We start from the raw sequence: 18,936 nt of genomic DNA, 5'->3' as shown, positions 1-18,936 counted from the left end.
TATGATTCGTGACTTATCCGCTGCTTTTGACACTGTCGATCACCCTACTTTACTTTCTGCTCTCACTTTTTCTCTACATCCATCACTCGCTGGTTCCACTCTTATCTTTTCCATCGCAACTACTCAGGGTCCTGGTCTTTTCACACACTCTACACTATGGTGTTCTCCATGGCTCTGTACTTGCTCCGCTATTATTGTTCATATATGCTATACCTTCTTCATTGAATCCTTCAAACTTTCCTCACCCTTCTATGTTGAAGAGACACAGATCTTCTTATTCACCTCCTTTTCTGATTCTCTTCATGCTCCTGATTCATCATGTCTCTCTGCTGTCCATGCATGGATGTCTTGTTTACTCCATCTTAATCCTTCCAAAACAGAGATCCTCTTTTTCCCACCATTCTCTCCATCCCCTCCTCCACCTGGTGTCTTCTTTCCTCCTTCTCCGTTACCATTTTCTGCTCGACCTACAATCTTGATGTCATCTTTGATTTATCTCTTTTTCAGCTCACATCTCTTTAGCCGCCTGCACCTGTTCTCACCTCTTTAACAATCATCAGATTCGCCGCTTTTTATCTTTTCATGCAACAAAACGTATTACATTGTGAATGTTGGCCAGTGCCGCATTTGGACATAATTGTGAACATTAGCTTGCGTCGCTTCTATTTATTTACTCATTTATTTATTACATTTGTTATACGCCCAGACCCGGAGGTATCACAACGTAGTTACAGACAATGTGTAGGTACAATCTTCATATTAAAAAATGAAAAACAAGAAAAGCATAAGTGAAGAAAAAAAAGCATACATTTTATATACGTGAGGTGGGAGGGGTCTGATCAGTGAAGTTAGGGGTCTTGGTTCAGGTTAGTATTGGTTGAATAACCAAGTTTTCAAGGATTTTTGAAGAGTAGGTAGGATGTTTTGTTCTTGATAGTGGTAGGTAAGGCCTTCCAATGTCTAGGGGCGAGGACTTTAAAGCTGCTGCCTCCTGCTTTCTCTCTTATAACGTGGCCAGGATTGGAATGTGAGCCAGTGCCACTTTTAGATATAATTATAATAGTAGCTTGCGCCACATCTAGACAGCACTGTGAATGTTATCCAGTGCCACATTTAGATATTATTGTGAACATTAGCCTGCCTCACTTCTAGACAGGATTGTACATGTTGGCAGTGTCACATTTAGATATAATTATGAATATTAGCTTGTGTCGCTTCTAGACAGGATTGTGAATGTCAGCCAGTGCAACATTTAAATATACTCGTACATCCTGTCCCCTTTCCTCCATACTTGTGGGACATTCCTTCATTCAGAACGGGACCAGAGCACTTTTTTCCAAAAAGCATAAAAATGTTTAAATGTTTGTCCATCCTCTCTTTTTACGCCGGGTACCGCACGTGGGCGTAACCCCGCCCTGCTGAACTCCACCCCACTCATCGCCCTTCAGTCCCTTTCTCCGCGCGGTCGGGACTGGATGCACTTGCATCTTCGGGAGTTTTTTGTTCCCGCTAGTTCTGCGGTCGCGTAGTCCTCCGTCTGTGTCCTGTTCTTCGTGCAAACGTCGCTTCCCTAGGGCGGATTCCCATTCTCTCTGCTTGGAGTGTCTCGGGTTGGAGCACCGCTGTGATTCGTGCTGCTCTACTGCGATTCCCTCTCCGTCCGGGCACTCCAGCACCGTCTTCTTCGGTGGGAGGATGTTTTTCAGCACATTCCTCCGCCTCATCTTCAGCTTTTCATCCACAAAAAGAAGAGACGCCCAGTAAGTTGCTTACTTTTTAGGGCACCCCGGCCGTGGGACTCCATTCTGGGGTCTTCTCAGTCCGGCAGGGGCTCTAGAAGTTCTACCACCAGGATTTCTCCTGAGGTGCCTCACAGGTCTAATGGGCGTACCAGAGTTTTCTCTGAGGGTTCCCACGACGGAACTGCCAAGACCGGAACACAGTCCGAGGTTCACCTGTCGGGTAGGCCCAGTTCGTCTGAGGCTTTGGGACACCGGGGTTCGCTCCGAGGTCTCAGGTCTGGAGTTTTATGTACCAAACCACTGCTTGAGGCCCCTCACGAGGGAGCTATACATACCGGGGCGAAACACGAGGTTCCTCTACTTGAGGCTAAGGTCTGTACCGACAAAACCCAGAGACCTGCTCCTAAAGTCTTGTCTGTACGGGTCATTCCTCAGTTTTCCCACGCTCATCGCAGTGATACCGGTTCTGTCAAGGGGGCAAAGAGGGCGGTCATGCAGCGTAACTCCTCTGTTACCGGCTCTGCCGAGGTTCCTCCCTTGGAGGCTAATGTTTGTGGAAATTCATTTTGAGAAACGCTCATAAAAGCATACAATTCACAAGATCTGCCCATGTGCAATACATCCGTATGGAGTCCTTATCTCTAGCAAGCTATACAATGAGTTTTTACACAAGGGGCTAAGACTATAAATACATTTTGATATGTATTCTAGTCCAAACCTACTTTTATTTAGCGTATCAGTGTTTTATTGTCGTACAAATCATGATTTAAAGTTTAGAGAGGGACAGTTTTCTCTTTCTATTCCTCACCTAGATACGCGCCCCACTACCACTTACAAGGGTAAGGCATCCACTTAAAGGAACAGTTGGTCTTTTTGTAGGGTCAGGTACCTAGGTTCTCAGGTCAAATTAAACCGGTTTTTTCTCCTCTGTGTATTCATGTTACAATTTTGTCACACCAGTAAGTCTGATAATTTTGGTATGACACTCACTGAGCGAGCTCATTATGCACAAAACAAAACAGTCACCATGACATTCAATAAACCTGTTTTTTTGTTAATAGATTAAGAGCATGTACACATAAAAGTAGTTAGATTTGCCCAGATATTCTAGTAGCCTTTAAATATGTATTTCTTTTGTCTTGTTTGTCTAGTTGAGCGGAGTCTGTGGTAGCTAAACGTTATTTACATAGGTGGCTTTTTAACAGGCAAATCAGAGCAGAGTGTGGTAGACTGGTGGGGAGGTTACAATATTAAAATGTGGCTAGGGAACTTGGAATATGCGACTTGGATCCTGCTATTAGTGGCTGAGATTTTCTTCAGAGTATAGTCTTGCAAGTGGTTCAACCCATGCTATGTAGTAGGTTTTAGTATTCAAATCTTTTTATTAGCTATACAGAACATGTTCAATCTTGACTCGTTTAACTTTTCCCCAGGAGCACAAACAAACAACATACATGGGTTCAGCAATTGTTTCACTTTATAACAGGAACTATGTTGAAACCCTACGCCCCAATATCCCTCCACCCTCTACCAGTCCCCCTCTTACCCTTCCCTCCCCTTCACACCCACGACCACACTCCCTCCCCACTCCTTCTCTTTCAGTGCTCTCACATCACATCTCCACCTGGTACCTAGTTTTGTTCCTTACGACAAATTAAGGAACCTTAGTGCCCCAAGCATCGGATGGCAAGTAAAGTCCTTATTCATTGTCTTAATAAACTTCAGGAATTCCCCCCCCCCCATTTCTTAAAGAAGTGAGTCATCCTGTTATGTAGGGCGTATGTCACCTTCTCACAAAATAGTCTCCACATTCCACTCATCCAATCCTTGGTGGATGGTATTCGGTTTGACTGCCAAGCTGCAGCAATGGCATTCCTTGCAACTATTGGCATCAGCCTGAGGAGCTGAAGTGAGCTACCCCCCACGTGCTCCTTGCTCTGGACTACTATTCCCAATTGGCAAATCTGGAACGTGCACTCACTCATCAAGCCTGTTACCTTTCGCAGTACGAGGACTAGCACCCTCCAGTAGGGTTGTAACTTGCTCCACCAGATGTGCAAATATGTATCACCCCCTGCAACCCCTCCAGCACAGCCCTGCTGCCCCCTTCCCATGTGCGCTTCCCTCTCCTGGGTAATATACCACCGTGCCAGTAGCTTATAGTTGTATTCCGCATATTGGGTGCTCACTGTTACCCCTTGAAACCCCTCTCCATATCCCGGACCACTGCTTTTCATCCTACTCTTTCCCAGGATCTCTGCCACCCGTTCGTGTAGGCTGGAAGACCTTCGTTTAAGGTGGAATTTTTGACAGCTTACAGGTGTCATATTAGACCTTTGGAACCCCCACTGTGAAAATAACAGCCCCTCAAACGGCATCAGCTGCCTTACTGTCCCTGCCCTGTTGTCTTTCTGAAGAACCCAATCTCTAAGCGGCATATATCTGCACCGGTCCCTCTCTTCTAATCCGAATGTGGCCTTGCAAGAGTCCAAGGATCTGATTCGTCCACCCCTCCCCTAAAACTCCTGCCTTCAAACATATGCGAAATAAATTCACAACATCCTTCTCCCCAAGCCCGAAAAGCTTTATTTCCATATGCTGGGGTAAAATCCAGGTTTCGATGAATCAAGGTTTCCGGGTCATGGGAATGTGGGCCGCCCCAACCTCTTGGCAATCCCATCCCACACTCGGAACATGGTCACAGTTGATGGCAACTAGTACATACCGACGGGTCGGCCCATTCAGGGAATCCACGGCATGTACATGAGAGTTCTACCAATCATCTGTTCTTCTAAGTGATGCCATTGCTTTATTGATACTGGGTGTACCCAGTCCCATATTGTCCTCAACTGTGAGGCCTGATAGTATTCTTCCAACCCCCCGCCCCCAACTACAAACCGCCTGCCTGTTTCTTGGATCTGTACAGAGTTGCCAAAGCTACTCTTGTTGGTCGATTCTGCCAGGCAAACCTACTCAAGTTCTGCTGCAGTTTCTCTAAAATCTGCTTAGGGACCTCTATTGGGAGCATTTGGAATACATAGAATACATATAAGCCCTAATTGCCCTCAACATAACCTCCCGTACATTGCCGTTAACTGGATGCCGAGGTAACTAATACTCCTTGCTACCCATTGGAATGGAGAGATACCCAGCAGGCCCACCACCCTTTCCTATGCTAAGGACAAATTTAAGGCCAAATATTACCTTCGGAGCAGTGCGATTATCAGCAGGAGCGATCTGTCTGGCTTGGATATAGCCAGGAGGATGTCATCCGTGTATAACTCTGTTATGGGAGACCCCCTCGTAACTGATGCCATGTATGTCTGGGTCATCCATAATGCGATCCACAAGAGGTTCTACTGAAAGCGCAAATAGTAGAGATGAGGGGACATCCCTGCGTCGTGCACCTGAAAAGTCTAAATCCTGAAGACAGCTAGTCATTCACCGACACACTCCCAGTGGGCTCCCTCTACAATTCAAATACCCCCCTTATGAAGTTCTCGCTCAGGCCAAACCTGCCCATCACCTCTTTTAAACAAACTCGCTCCACACGGTCAAAGGGCCTTTTCTGCGTCTAAGGCTAACAGTATAGAGGGCATTTTCTTTTTATGGGCTATGTCGATGAGGTCCATCACCCGCCTTGTATTGTCTTGCCTGCCTCCCTGCCACAAACCCAGATCGGCGCTCTTCCACAGACCTGATACTTCGTTGAGACGTTCTGCTAGTATCTTTGCATGAAGCTTCCCGTCTATGTTCAATACAGTGATCGGGCGTTATGACAAGTTATACCCACGGATCCTTGCCCTCTTTGTGTATTACAAAGGCCCTCGCCTCTTCCATGGACTTCGGGACTGCCCCATCCCTCATCCCTCCATATTGCATTGAACAGTGAGTGAAGTGGCCCCAGCAGGGATTTGCTAGCCGTCAATAAAACAATAGCCCGCAGGACTTCCTAGTTTATTTCCCCATTTAAAGCCCAGATCTGATCCAGCGACTTACAACACACTAAAAAGGAGGTGACCCTTCCAGTGATGTGAAGTCTGAGGAATATAGGTCCTATAATAACAGTCGAGGCCCCTCGAGTCATCCTCGCCTGGAGCTTCCACGCCAGAAGCCTGCCCGCTCTATTCCCCTGTTGATAATATTGTTTAACTTTCAATGCATACTCCACTTTATTTCCTTCCATGGTGTTTATCTGGCTCTGCACCGCTTAAACTGCTCTATACATTTTCCGTGAACCTGATGCCCGATTATTGCCCTTGCAAGTCTTTCAGTTGGGTTAGCAGGCGAACCAGCTCCACTCTTTGGATCCAACACAGCCCTACTCCTTTTCATAGTAAAACCCCTGTATATATGCTTTAAAGTGTCCCATCTGATCTCCTCCCTCATCTCTCCTTGAGCATTCTCCCTAAAGTACTGCTCCATTTGATCTTCCAATCTCGCTCTGACACACAGGGTCATGTGAGAGGGTCAGATTTAGCTTCCATTAGCTGGGCCTAGGCTCCCTAGGAGACCAGTCCCAAGTATGTATAACGGTGCATGATCAGAGAGCAAAATAGTGCCCATCGTAGCAGACTCGTTCCGCAAGAACATCCCTCCCCACCATAATGTAATCCAGTCTGGAGTATATCTTGTGCACATGGGAGTAGAATGAAAAATCGTTCACGCCTGGGTTGGCATACTGCCAAGAGTCCACCTCCTCCAATCCCTTCAACAGATGTACTGCCGTCTGTGTTGTGCCGATATACGAGCCCCTAGAGACGTCCCGGTTGGGGTCGAACGTCCTGTTGAGATCACCTGAGTATCCTGTCCCCCACCTGCAAAATTCACAAATTCCATCAAGCTCGCACTACAATATTCGTTCTGACCACCATTGGGGGTATACATTGAGGCCATCGATAACATTGCCCCATTGAACGAGCCCTCTACAGAAATGTAGCTCCCCTCTTTGTTTCAGTTTTCACCATTGCAAATTGGACCCTCCTGCCCACCAAAATACCCCCTTGTTCTTGTTCTTCACTAACGAGATAAATTAGTGCGAATAGCCCTTTGATCTCAGCCTACTTGTGTCGTTCTTTATGAGGTGCGTCCCCTGTAGGCATGCCACAGCAACCTGAAGCCGTCTAAGTTCATATAGCAATTTCCCTCTCTTCTGTGCGGTTTTGAGTCCCCTTACATTATATATCAGGACCCTGAATGTACCCGCTTACACAATAGCATAAGCAGCAGGTGCTTAACCCCAGAACCCCTTCCTTCCCCCTCTCCCATTCTATAAAAAGCCATTGTGGATGTGAACCACCCCCCCAGCTGAAATAACGAGCCCCGACCCCCATTGCTCCAACATGCCCCTCTACATCATGTTGCGAAAAATAGTTTTCTGTCATCCCTCTCCATTGAGGTACACACTCGGAGAGGATCAACGCCCTCCACAAGGCAACCCCAGGAGCCACCTTGCTCCTTCCCATTGCTCTGAATCCGTAGGAGCTCTCATCTTGTTTTCCTTGTTGCTGATCGCCGGGTTTTGCCCCGAGGCTGGTCGGTCCACATGGTCTTCTGCGCACAGGCACTTTGCACCACATAATCTGCTCGCACTGAGTCTGAAGGCCCAATATCTCTGCTGCTTCTTCCGGAGTTGTGCATCGTCTCATTCGGTCTGTTCCATGTAAAAAACAGCCCAAAGGGGAAATTCCATCTGTAGCGTACTCCTTTCTGTAGTTTCTGTGATTTGTAAAAACGCCTGATGCTTTTGCAGGGTTAGGGCCGCTATGTCCTAGAAGATTAGCAGAGACTGTCCCTGGAACGTGATGGTGCCCATCTTCCTGGAAGCGTGCAGAATCTCTTCTTAGGTCCGTATGAATGAAATTTACTAATGATATCTCTTGGTTGAGATCTGAAGCCTTTACTGACTGGAACCATCCTATGGACCCAGTCCAGGGCTATGCCATCTTTTGCAATCTCTGGTGCTAGCACAAGAAAGACTTGTTGGAAATATTTCCTTAGGTCTGTCCCCTTCACTCCTTCCACTGCACCCCTTATCCAGAGGTATTCCCGACAGGGCCTGTTCTCCAAGCCCTCAATAGTGGTGACCAGAAAGGACATATCCTGCTTGGCACTGGCCATCTCACCCTGGAAATGAAGCAACTCTTCCTGTAGGGACAGTACTGCGCTCTCTGTGTCTTCTACCATCGAGTTCAGTTGTTTCGTGTCTTTGACTAGGTCCACAATCAATTTCTTGATCTCCTCCGGGCTGCTCTTCATCACTGCTCCTTTAGCTCGTCCTTCAGCGTCTTCAGGAAGTCCAAGTTGGATTTCGAGAGCCCCTGCGCTGCCTCCATGACTTCCTTCTGTAATGACTTCTCTAATGGCTTCTCCTCCCGTGGGTGTACTCGGCCCGCAGTTCTATGCACCCCCACGTTGGCTTGACGGCCAAATGCATTTAATGTCAGGCCTCGACATGCAGACTTACGCAGCGGTATCCGCCCCCCAATCCGGCAATACATGTCTCCTTCCACTCCACCACCAATGCAGCGGCTAATCTTGCTCTCGCAGAGAGTCCTCTGGCTTTATTTGTGCAGTAGCTGGCAGCCGTCAAAGCCTGCTTCTGCCTCTTGTGCTCACACTATTTGCTCGGCTGGACTGGGTAGGTAGCAGCCCTCCGGTCCCATTCTCTACTCACTACTCACTGCCCTCCTACCATGTGGGCAGGCCTGTCAGCAGTCTCTCACTGACCGCTTTGTGTCTCCGCTCTGCTCCCTGTACTTCTCCCCTGACGTCTCGAGGTCCAGTCCTCCTCCGACACCAGGCCTTGAACATGGCTTCATGGGGGACAATGCAGAGTCAGCGTCGTGCTGCACCACTGATGCTCTTTCCTCCAGCTCTCGCTTGCCAAAGACTTGCGCTGCGGGACTCGGTCGCACCACGCAGGCCACGCCACTGTCTTCGCACGACTCGGATGGCCCTCTTGGAATGACGCGCCCTCGGGTCTCTCGGGGGTTGTCAAGAGTCTGAGCTGCTGCACTCCCTCAGCGGATCATGCACCTCATTTCACTCCTAACCTGGCCCGTGGGTCGCCACAGCTTCTCGGTGGCTTCCTGGGGCTCACAGAGCGGCCAAATTAAGCAGCCATGTTGGGCGCCGTTGACCACACCTCCTCATGTAGTAGGATTTCCGTTCATTCACTTTCATGAAAATATTAAACATGTTTTCTTTTATGCAAAAATTATAAGAAAGAAAAACTTTTTGAGAAGGCATTTGGGGCAGTTTTAGAATTGCAATCATGTGGAATCTTAGGCCTTCTAGTTAAGTGTCAATTTTTTGCAGTAAATAGAACAGTATTCAATGTCCTACACCATTGTTCAAAATGATCATTCATGTTTCAAAATGTATTAATCGGTTTGCCTTTTTCTCCGTTAGGTACATTGGAAAGTCTGATTCTATCACAATCAGTGTATGGAATCATAAGAAAATACATAAAAAACAGGGTGCTGGATTTCTGGGCTGTGTGAGACTTCTTTGCAGTGCAATCAATCGGCTCAAAGATACTGGTTGTAAGTAGAAAGTGTCAACCTTCACAAACAAAAATATGCTATAAGATTTCTGTATTTGCCAAATGACAGTTATGAACACTCTTGATGTTTGTAAAAGGCAACTACAAGAAGGCCTCCAGAAAAGGTTCATACCAGGTCTTTTTATGCATGAAAATCTTGTAAATACAACTACTTTATTATTTTCCTGTGTACATTTATGCACAAGTTTAGAGAGGACAGTCCAAAGGTCTGGTTACTTGACCGAAACAGAATGCGTCTTTTTTTTTTTTTATCTACATGAATGTAATTGCTAGCCATGGAGAAAAGTCTCTGAAACATAATTTATTTCTCTGAAGCCTTTAAAAAAAGAAACTGCACACTGATAAAAAAAATGGTTTCTTTCCATTCAGCTTCTGTTGTGTTGTCTGTAGATACTCATGGAGCAGACAGAAGCACTGTGCCTATGTATTTTTCTAGCATTTTAGGATTTTATAATTTAATAAAATGGAAAACTAAGTTGCAATTGACAATTGATCTTTTATAACAAATTATGCTTTTTTCCACTGAAAGCAAACCAGTATTGCACAATTGTATTTTTCAGAGTACCTTTGCTGTGTGCATAATCATGCGGAGGCAGATCATTTTTACACTTATAATTATAAAAACAGTGTGCAAAATGATGAGCATGCGCAGTCTAGTTTACAGCCATTCAACCTTGCAGTCAAAGGGGTACATTACTATAAATGGTCAGTGGCAGCAGAGTATTTGCTCACCGGTGAGTGATTGTCATCACACCAATCACTACAATTAAAACCTGACTCAAGCACTGTTAAAAAACAAATAAATATTTGTAATTGAAATAGAAACTCAGCAAAACTGTCCCTGTGATAATCCAGATAGGTATTTAACTCTATGTAGTTCTTCATACATGGTTTGGTCAACATCTAGGCACTGTGATTATTATACCTCAGTCGATACTCATTGACTAACATCCTTCAGAGGTTGGTAAACTAAGAGCGCTCACCCAGTTGAGCGCTTGTTAATGTGATCTGTGCATGATCCGTAGGTCGCAGGTTCGAATTCCAACAAGGCTAACTCAGCCTTCCATCCTTTCGAGGGTGATAAAGGAGTACAACTATGGTTTGGTGATAATTGTGATAAATATGTTCTATGTACGAATTGGAGAGGGTATTGGAACGGGGCACCAACACTAAGGCAGATACAGAAATAGTACTGGGCCTGCAGCAGAAATGTGCAGGATATTGGGAGAGATTATGTAATCTTAATTATAAAAAGTACATAGAAAGACAACATGCTTGAGGCGACAAACCAAGAAGACTCTTGCGTGGCTCTACAAAAAGGAGACTCCTAGGCCTCCAATCAGAACAATGGTGAAAGACAATGGCGACGTAGTGGACACGCAAGAGGGGGTTAATCAAGAATTTGCAGACTATTATAGACGCTTGTACAGAGATTAAACGGGAAGCAAAAGGAGGGAAATAGGAGACATACTGGAAGACATTGGGCTACCCCAAATTAGTGTGGAAGAAAGGGAGGAGCTAGATGCCCCGATCACTCTAGAGGAGCCAGAAGAAGTGGTGAGACAGCTGCCCACGTGTAAAACCCCGGGCACCGACGGACTCCCAAGTGAATTTTATAAGGCATATAAAGCAGAGATTCTCCCCCCACTGCTGGAAATGCTTAACGAAGCATATGAAGTTGGGAGACTACCGGAATCACTGCGGGAAGCGGTTATTATACCACTCCCCAAGCCCAACAGGCCTGATAGTGACTGCGGTTCCTATAGGCCCCTATCGATGTTAAACCAAGATAGTAAGATTTTAACAGCGGTTCTAGCAAACAGATTAAAGACGGTCATAAACTGATTCATCCTGATCAAACAGGATATGTCCCAAATAGGAATATCTTGAATAATTTGAGGCGACTTCATAGAGTGGTCGAACATACTGAAGGAGACACTAGCGAAATGGCGATGGTGTCGCTGGATGCGATCAAGGCATTTGACTCGGTCAAGTGGCCCTGGCTGAAGGCGGCCCTAGCCAACTACGGTATGGGGCCAGGATATCTTCACTGGGTAGAACTCCTATATAGTGAGCCATTAGCGAGAGTGAAGACAGGAACTGTGATCTCTGAAAGGTGGCAACTTGGTAGAGGGACCAGACAGGGATGCCCCTGGTCCCCCATGTTGTATATTCTGGCTTTGGAGCCTCTGGCGATTTATTTAAGGCAGCAATATGATGCAATAGGCATTGTCGTTGGGGAAACATCACATTTAATTTCACTATACGCAGACGATAGGTTATTGTATTTGCACTACCCAGAGGAGAATCTGCAGTATGTGTTAGAAGTGGTGGAGAGGTTTGCTGAACTCTCAGGTATAGCCGTGAACCCAAGTAAATCCTGTGTGTTCCCGCTGGGCAGATATAGAAGGCTCTTGGTGGAGAATTTGCCGGTACTCCAGATACCGTGGGAGGCCACAACCTTTAGGTATCTTGGGATAGACATATATCATACAGTAGAAGCCGAACATAGGCATAATACAGAAAGAATGGTTCAGAAACTGGAAAACAGCATGAAGTTCTGGGCAAAACTCCCCTTGGCAATGTTGGGACGTGGGGCGATGCTCAAGATGGTGGCATTGCCCAGACTGTTGCATTGCTTCGCGAACATCCCAGACTCCATACCCGGCAATTCTTTATTAAGCTGGATAGCATATGCAGGGAATTCCTATGGTACGGGATGAGGAACAGGGTAGCCCTGTGGAAACTCCAAAACCCGCATGAGAAAGGAGGCATTAAATCGCCTAACTGGGAAGTATATTATGTAGCGAGCCAGTTGCAACATGCAGCCAAATGGCTCTCTGCGGATCCTACCTTACAGCATAGGCTGCATCAAGGAGATTGCACCCCATATTTTTTGAGAAAAATGATATGGTTACCCAAGCGGGAGCTAAGAGGTCGTCCGGGGATGTTGGGTCTTGGGTGGGGGATGTGGCAGAGGGCGTGCCGGTTGATGGACAAGCCGGCCCTGTGCTCTCCGCAAATCCCACTGGTCACAATGATGGGAACAGAAAAGCAACTAAGTTTAATGATTAGGAAATATTGGGAACCGGTAGGAATAGCAACATTGGGGGATGTGTGGCAAGAGGGGAAAATATTGGAATTTGAGGATCTGGTGGAACAAACTGGGTTGAGTACTGGGCAATATATAGCGTATCATGGGATGGTGCAACGAATTAAAGATACCTGGTCCGAGTTGGAACTTGCACAGGAACCGGACACCACACTAGATGTGATATGATATAGCAGAAGGAGGGCATGAAACGTCTAGAGTGTACGAGATGATGATGACGACGACTCAAGTGGGCAAGTAAGTGGTGCAACTTAGACTGGACTGGGAGGAGGAAGTAGGGGACATGATGAGCAACGGGATGTGGGAAAGGGCTCAGGGGTATCATAAAGTATCGAGAAATGCTAGGCTGCAACAAATACAGTTGTATATAACTCACAGAGCATATCTGACGCCACTAAAGATAGCCAAATTTAAGAACGCTGGAAGCCAAGTGTGTCCCAAATGCAATGAGGAAAACGCAGGAATGGTGCATATGTTCTGGGCATGTCCACTGATAGCGAAATACTGGAGAGATATAGCACAGAAAATGGAAGACAAGGGAATCTGCATGAAGGAGGATACGGTGTGGGCTTGCTTGTTGGGAGGGTTCCCCAGATCGCAAAAGCTTAAACATGTGAGTAAATTGAAAGATCTGGCATATGTACTGGCAAAGAGAAGGATTGCAATGGGATGGAAAGCGTGCCACAAGCCCAAAGTGGAGACGTGGTGGAGGGACTTGCAGAAGTGGGCGGAGGCAGAAACAGTGGCATGGCAGGAAGCGTGCAAAGGGGACATAGAGGGTGAAGCCGGAGCCCTAGCGGGTTGGAGACAACTAATAGCAGAGCTATTTGGGCCCTCGTATGATGGACCAAGTGATGATGATTCAATAAGCGTGGCGGGAGAGGTCTCCCCACCACAAGAGGTGGAGACTAACAATGGGAGAAAGAAGGCATGGGAGGGGGGGTGGGACGGGAAATACAGTGGGCGAAAAAGTAACAATGTATGTGCATTTATGAGCAAGATATGTAACCACTGTAAGTTGAGTGGGTTTATTTGTTGTTTGAATAAAATTAATAAAATTGTTTTTAAAAAAAAAAAGTTCTATGTACAGCGCTTTGCCAAAAGTGCAATATTTATAACCATTTGATCATGAGATTATGTATAGAATTTAGCATAGAGTCCTTGCCTCTCTGCACTGTTGTATATAACATTGACATACCGTTTGGTAGTAATAGCTGCAGGAAATTAGGACTTTCACTAAACATCAAAAGACAATTCCGCTATCAAACTTCAAAACACACACTACAATTCATATTGATTTACTATGTAATTTGACTAGGTTTTTGTGTTTTCAACATTTAAATATATACAAGGGAGATCAAATGGCCAGACCTTAAGAGAAATAATGAAAGGTGTCTTCTGTCACAATGCAGAAAGCTGCCGCATGGTAATGATTGCCATACAGTTTTTGCACACTTTGGTTGGATGTCACATACATTTTACTCTCTTGCAAAGGAGAAAAGTCCCGGACCCTTTCCTCCATACTTCTAGGACATTATGTCCTTTGGGAAGGGAGCGTTTTTTGTAGAACCACAAAAACATTATTTTTACTCGGGGCCCCAGGTTTTCATGGCAACGGGCCCCACGTCCCCCAAACCCCACCTCTCGGCCTCAGTCGTTTTCATGATTGGATGCATACAGCACCAGGCAGTTTCTTCCTGCCATTTCTTTCTTGTAATTCAAACATTTTCTCTCCTCCCCTCTGGCATAGCGGTCAGTTTTCCTCCCACTTATGCTGGGACATATAACGGCTTTGTAGCCTGTTTGAATGAGAATCGGCAGACTGAGTAAACCGCTCTAGCACGCTACAACCCCTATCTCCTTTGGAGAAGTTGTTTACAATGGCTATCAATGCAATCACACATATTTGGTATGCCCTCTTGGAAGATTCCCTGCTTCTCCAGCACTGGATCTTTCATAGGTTCACATTCTGTGAATATTTCCCCGTCGTCGGGCTGGGAAACCTCAGTAACTTTAACTTAACGTTTTCCTATGGAAAACTTCGACACTTTAGTGTCCTATCGATGACCTTTTTGGGTGCTTTAGGCCCCACCAATAGGACTCGTGGTATAAATAGCCCCGCCCCGCGGCTTCCCTTCAGATTTCAACTTTCTTCAAACTGTTGGAATCACCTTGTGTTAGGATGTCATCGGTAGCCCAGAAGAAGTCTCTTTTTCGGCCTTGTGCTACTGGGGCTTGAAGGTGTACGAAGGTGATGGTCATATGGACTGTTTTTACTGTCTATACCCCCATCACTCAGCGGATGCCTGCGAGATATGTCGGAAGACCTTGAAAGACCGTAATCGACGGTGCATATGTTGGCTTAACGAGGGCACGTATCCGGACTCTGTGGTGGGTTCGGCCCGGGTGGAGCCAGTCTTCAGGAAAGGAGGAGAAGTCAATGGAGTATTGCCGGGCGGCGCTGGCGGAACCCCCTGCTAAGAAGCATCGGGCAGCGTTGCCTGCGTCAGCGGTGGGGAAAGGCATCAAGTCTTCGTCTAGGCCGCATCATTCGAAGGGGGTGAGTGGCTCTTCGTTGTCCAAGCATGGTCGGCCAGACAAGTCCAAGGAGTTTGGTGGCAGGCCCGAGAAGTCTACGGGGTCAGAGAAAGACCTGGCGAAGCCGATGGAGTCTTCGTTGAAGCACTTGTCGTTCAGAGACCATCACAAGTCTTCGTCCAGCTGGGAGTCTTCGAAGCACCGTTCTGGTTCTTCCCCAAAAATCCTGGTCTCCGGTGAAATCTAAGTCCGGGGACGTGGTGCACTGCTGTTGTTGTCGTCACAGATGGATTGGGAAGGGTTGTTGTCGACGGGTGGGGCATGGCAGTCCGCCGCCTTTGAGTCCGCTTTTGCAGCAAGATCCAGCTATGTTTTCTGTTTCTTCAGGAATGGAGGAGGAACAGGAGCCGGTGTTTGACCCGTCGGCTCTGAGTATGCAGAGTGTGAGGCTTTTGATGTCGAGTGGGGTGGGCGCTGGGATGGGCTGCCCCTTTACCCATTGGTTAACCAGCAATCTCTGCTGTTGTTGCAAGTGCTGTCGACACTTCAGTCTTTATTGGAGCAACTGGATGCGAGGTTGCCGCCGCCGCCTCCTTCTCCGAGTCCGGCGGTGGTGGTGGTCAAGGGGTTGCCTGGTGAGGTGCCTAGGAAGTCTCCTCCGGCACGGTTGACATTGCCATTGTCGTTGTGGTTGGACCGTCCGCGGTCTCATCATGAAGAGGGCGAGCTACCTGAATCTGACCCGGAGAGTGGTTCTGCGGGACACCCTATCTACTGTCTCGCTGTTGCTGACAAGGGATGACGCGTGGGACACGGACCCTGAGATGGAGCAGCCCTGTAGTCCGGCACAACCATCGCCTCCAGATGATATTGGGGCATTCCAAGCCATGATGTCGAAAGCGTGTCTGCAGTTTGGGCTGGCACCTGAAGAGGAATGTAAGGACTGCTTCCTCTTCGACCATATGGGCAAGTGGAGGAAGGCGGTCTTCTTGGTACTGAGTCTCGACCACGTGTGGTAGGAGGGCCTGCGCACGATGCGCCACCCATGTTCGGAGCTGGCGGTGAAAGGTCCCCTTGAAAAGAAGTTCAAGGCACCTGAGTCTACCCCTAGATGCCTGGAGTCGCAGCCCACGCCCGAGCCCGTGGTGTCGGCGGCTGCCAGCTGTAAGGCCAGGAGCAACATAAATGTTACTCCTCCGGACAGTGAGGCCAGGAAGCAGGTCTCGACGGTAGGGGCTACGACTGTGAAGGCGGCAAATTCCTTGGCAGTTCTGGCCAGATATGATCGTGAAATGTGGCATCGGCTGGCCCTGATTCTTGAACATCTGCCGGAGCAACACCGAAAGACAGCAATGCTGTTGGTTCGATAGAGGGGGGGGGGGCCTCCAACCACAGCATCAACATTGCCGTGGAACTGGCGCAGTTAGGTTTTAGACCAATTAATAATTGGGTGGTGCTCCGACGGCAGGCCTGGTTGAAGGGCACAGACTTTCACCTGGCAGTCCCATATAAGGTCACCGACATGCCCTGTGAGGGCAAACACTTGTTCGGCGAGAAAATTGATGAGGCTCTGAAAGGGATGAAAGAGGATACGGAAACCGCTAAATCCTTGCGTTCCTTGCAAAGTGGTCGCTCTTTTCGCTCCTTTCAGTCTTTTTGTGGAGCCTCTGGGAATGCCTAGTTTGCTTCTGCCAGAGATCGAGAATACGGGCGCTCCAGCTACTCGTCTCAAGGTTATCAGCAATCGGTCCAGTCGGCTCCGAAGGGCCGGGACTTCCAAGCACAGCGAAAGAAAAGTTTGCAGTCCTCGGCGGCTAAGGGACGGCAAACAAAAGCTCAACAATGACAGCCATATGGACAATCTGCTGGGGGGCAAGGTTGCCACCCATGTCGACGAGTGGCGAAAGATAACATCAAATCGCTGGGTGCTAGACACGGTGCATTGTGGCCACTCGTTGGAGTTCCGACGGCCTCCGGTCCCTATCCTGCCAGTGCATGGCCTGCAGATGCATCTTCCAATCCTGCGGCAGGAGGTGGATGATCTGCTAGAAAAAGGGGCGATAGACCCAGTTCCTGTTGCGAAACGGGGTCAGGCGGTCTACGCCCGGTACTTCGTGAAGAAGCCCAGCGGCAAGTGGAGGCCTATTCTAGATCTTCGGGTGTTAAACACCGTTAGGTAAGATTTCCACAGGGCTGGTAAATCTTCCTTGCCTGGTTCAACTCCAGAACTTTTTGCTTTTCTAGTGAGATATTTTCCATTAATACCTCAGTGAGTGGGAACCTTTTTCCACACTCACCTGTCTTTAACTCTTTTTATGGGTGTCATTTTTAAGACTCTCCATAGTGTCGTTTTAAAGTTATCATGTCTAACAACTTATTGGCAATAAGTGCCTGTTGTTGCTGGGTTGCCCTAGGGGCTCCCCATTTAACTTTCTTGTGCTAACCTTGAGTGAACTACAGTTCCCAAGGGTAGAAAGGATCTTTGGATCCCTTTTACATTTACTTCTGTGAAACCAGCACACCCCACCTTATGTGGAGTGCTGGGGAGATACAATGTATCCCCTTTCACATTTAAACTGTAACAATTCTGTTACAGTGACAAGCTTACCTTTAATGGCTGGTGGCAGTGATACCTTTTACTAATTTGGTGCACCTTTACCGCGTGCTGTAATCACAGCTGCAGTAAAGGCACCTAAGGGTGCTCATTTTTACCAAAATGGCCCCTGTCTTCTTTTTCTGCCATTTTAGTGTTTCTTGTCGTTTCTTGTTCCTTCCCCTGACATCCAGGGCGGGAAAATCCTTTGTTTGAGTTTTGTCTTCGGCGGGAGTCCCCTGGACACCCCGCCCAGGCTCCAGTCAGTCTGTAAGCACAGGAAGTGGGGGAGGGGTCCCAAACTTCCCCCTCCTTTGTCTTAGGTCTTCCTTCAACTGGGCCAAATCCCAGTGGGGGGTTGGCTGTCCTGATTGGACAGCCAAACGCCCCTTTCTTGTAAAATGCGGGGAGAGAATGCAGAGGTTGTGCTGCAGTTCCTGATAAATACTGGAAACCTGGAGGCTGAAGTCATGTCGACCACTGGAACCGAAAACCGAAGAGGATGACGAAGGAAAAGCGGCGGGTATGATTTCCAGCGGCCGGAGAGCCTGCTTTGTAACCGGAGCCTGCTGCAGTCCTTCCTTCCGATCGACCTGGGGTCTCCGAAAACGACGACCCGAACCCAGAGCCTGGTGAGACCCACTAGACTCAAGACGACCTGCATTTTGAGCCATCCCACGGGTTCCTGCGACCTTGCGTTCTTGCAATACCCCAATACCCTGGGACCTCCTGCCACTGTGCGGTGCATGGTCTTCCGAATTCCGAATCTCGCTGAAACTTCGTGGGCATCTTGGTCTATCTCCAGAGACACGAATCGAGTCCAAAAAGTCCCCTCACAAGAGTGCTGGACCTTTTAAACGACGAGAATTCAACCGCGATTTTCTGTCTTCATCTGTGCTCCTTGAAAAGGCGCCAAACCCGCAGAACCGCATTCAGCCGCGAGAGAAATCTTGCCTAGAGCCTTCTTCATCGATCCCTGCTGCAAAGTCCCTTCTGAGGTCTTGTGTTCAGTCTCCAGGACAAGGAATCCAGTGACCGGGTATTTGGCTGCAGTCCCTGAAGTTCTCCTGCTGCAATCTCTTCTTCATTGCTGAGGTACTGTGTTGGCTTGGGTATATACTTACCTTAAGCCTGTTGGGATTTCTGTGTAGTCCTGGGGTGTTTTCTGTGATTGGGAGGTCCCTCGTCCAGTACACCCAGTCCCACTGCTAGAATCCTGCTGGGGTGCCTTCTGCGAAGCCCCTGGACCCTCTTCTAACCCTAGAAGTAAAATACTCACTTGGTTGCCAGTTTTCCTAAGGAAACTCTGACTTTTGCTACTAAAGAACTTATTCTAACACTGCCTGTTGGTCACTAGTCCTAGTGACCCCCTTCTGCCACTGAG

The 18,936-nt window shown here is 47.7% G+C and overlaps 1 protein-coding gene across 1 annotated transcript in view; it reads left to right on the top strand.

The window, feature by feature from the left end:
- SMURF2 (SMAD specific E3 ubiquitin protein ligase 2) overlaps nt 1-18,936 on the top strand; it is a 1,271,870-nt gene that overhangs the window by 159,013 nt on the left and 1,093,921 nt on the right. The window contains exon 4 of the mRNA XM_069655016.1: nt 9,156-9,289. Coding sequence (XP_069511117.1) covers nt 9,156-9,289 — 134 coding nt within the window. The remainder of the gene's footprint in view (nt 1-9,155; nt 9,290-18,936) is intronic.

Source organism: Ambystoma mexicanum, chromosome 3q, assembly GCF_040938575.1.
Source record: "Ambystoma mexicanum isolate Mex_15411 chromosome 3q, UKY_AmexF1_1, whole genome shotgun sequence".
Taxonomy (NCBI): domain Eukaryota; kingdom Metazoa; phylum Chordata; class Amphibia; order Caudata; family Ambystomatidae; genus Ambystoma; species Ambystoma mexicanum.
This window is presented reverse-complemented; position numbering and strand designations above follow the sequence as displayed.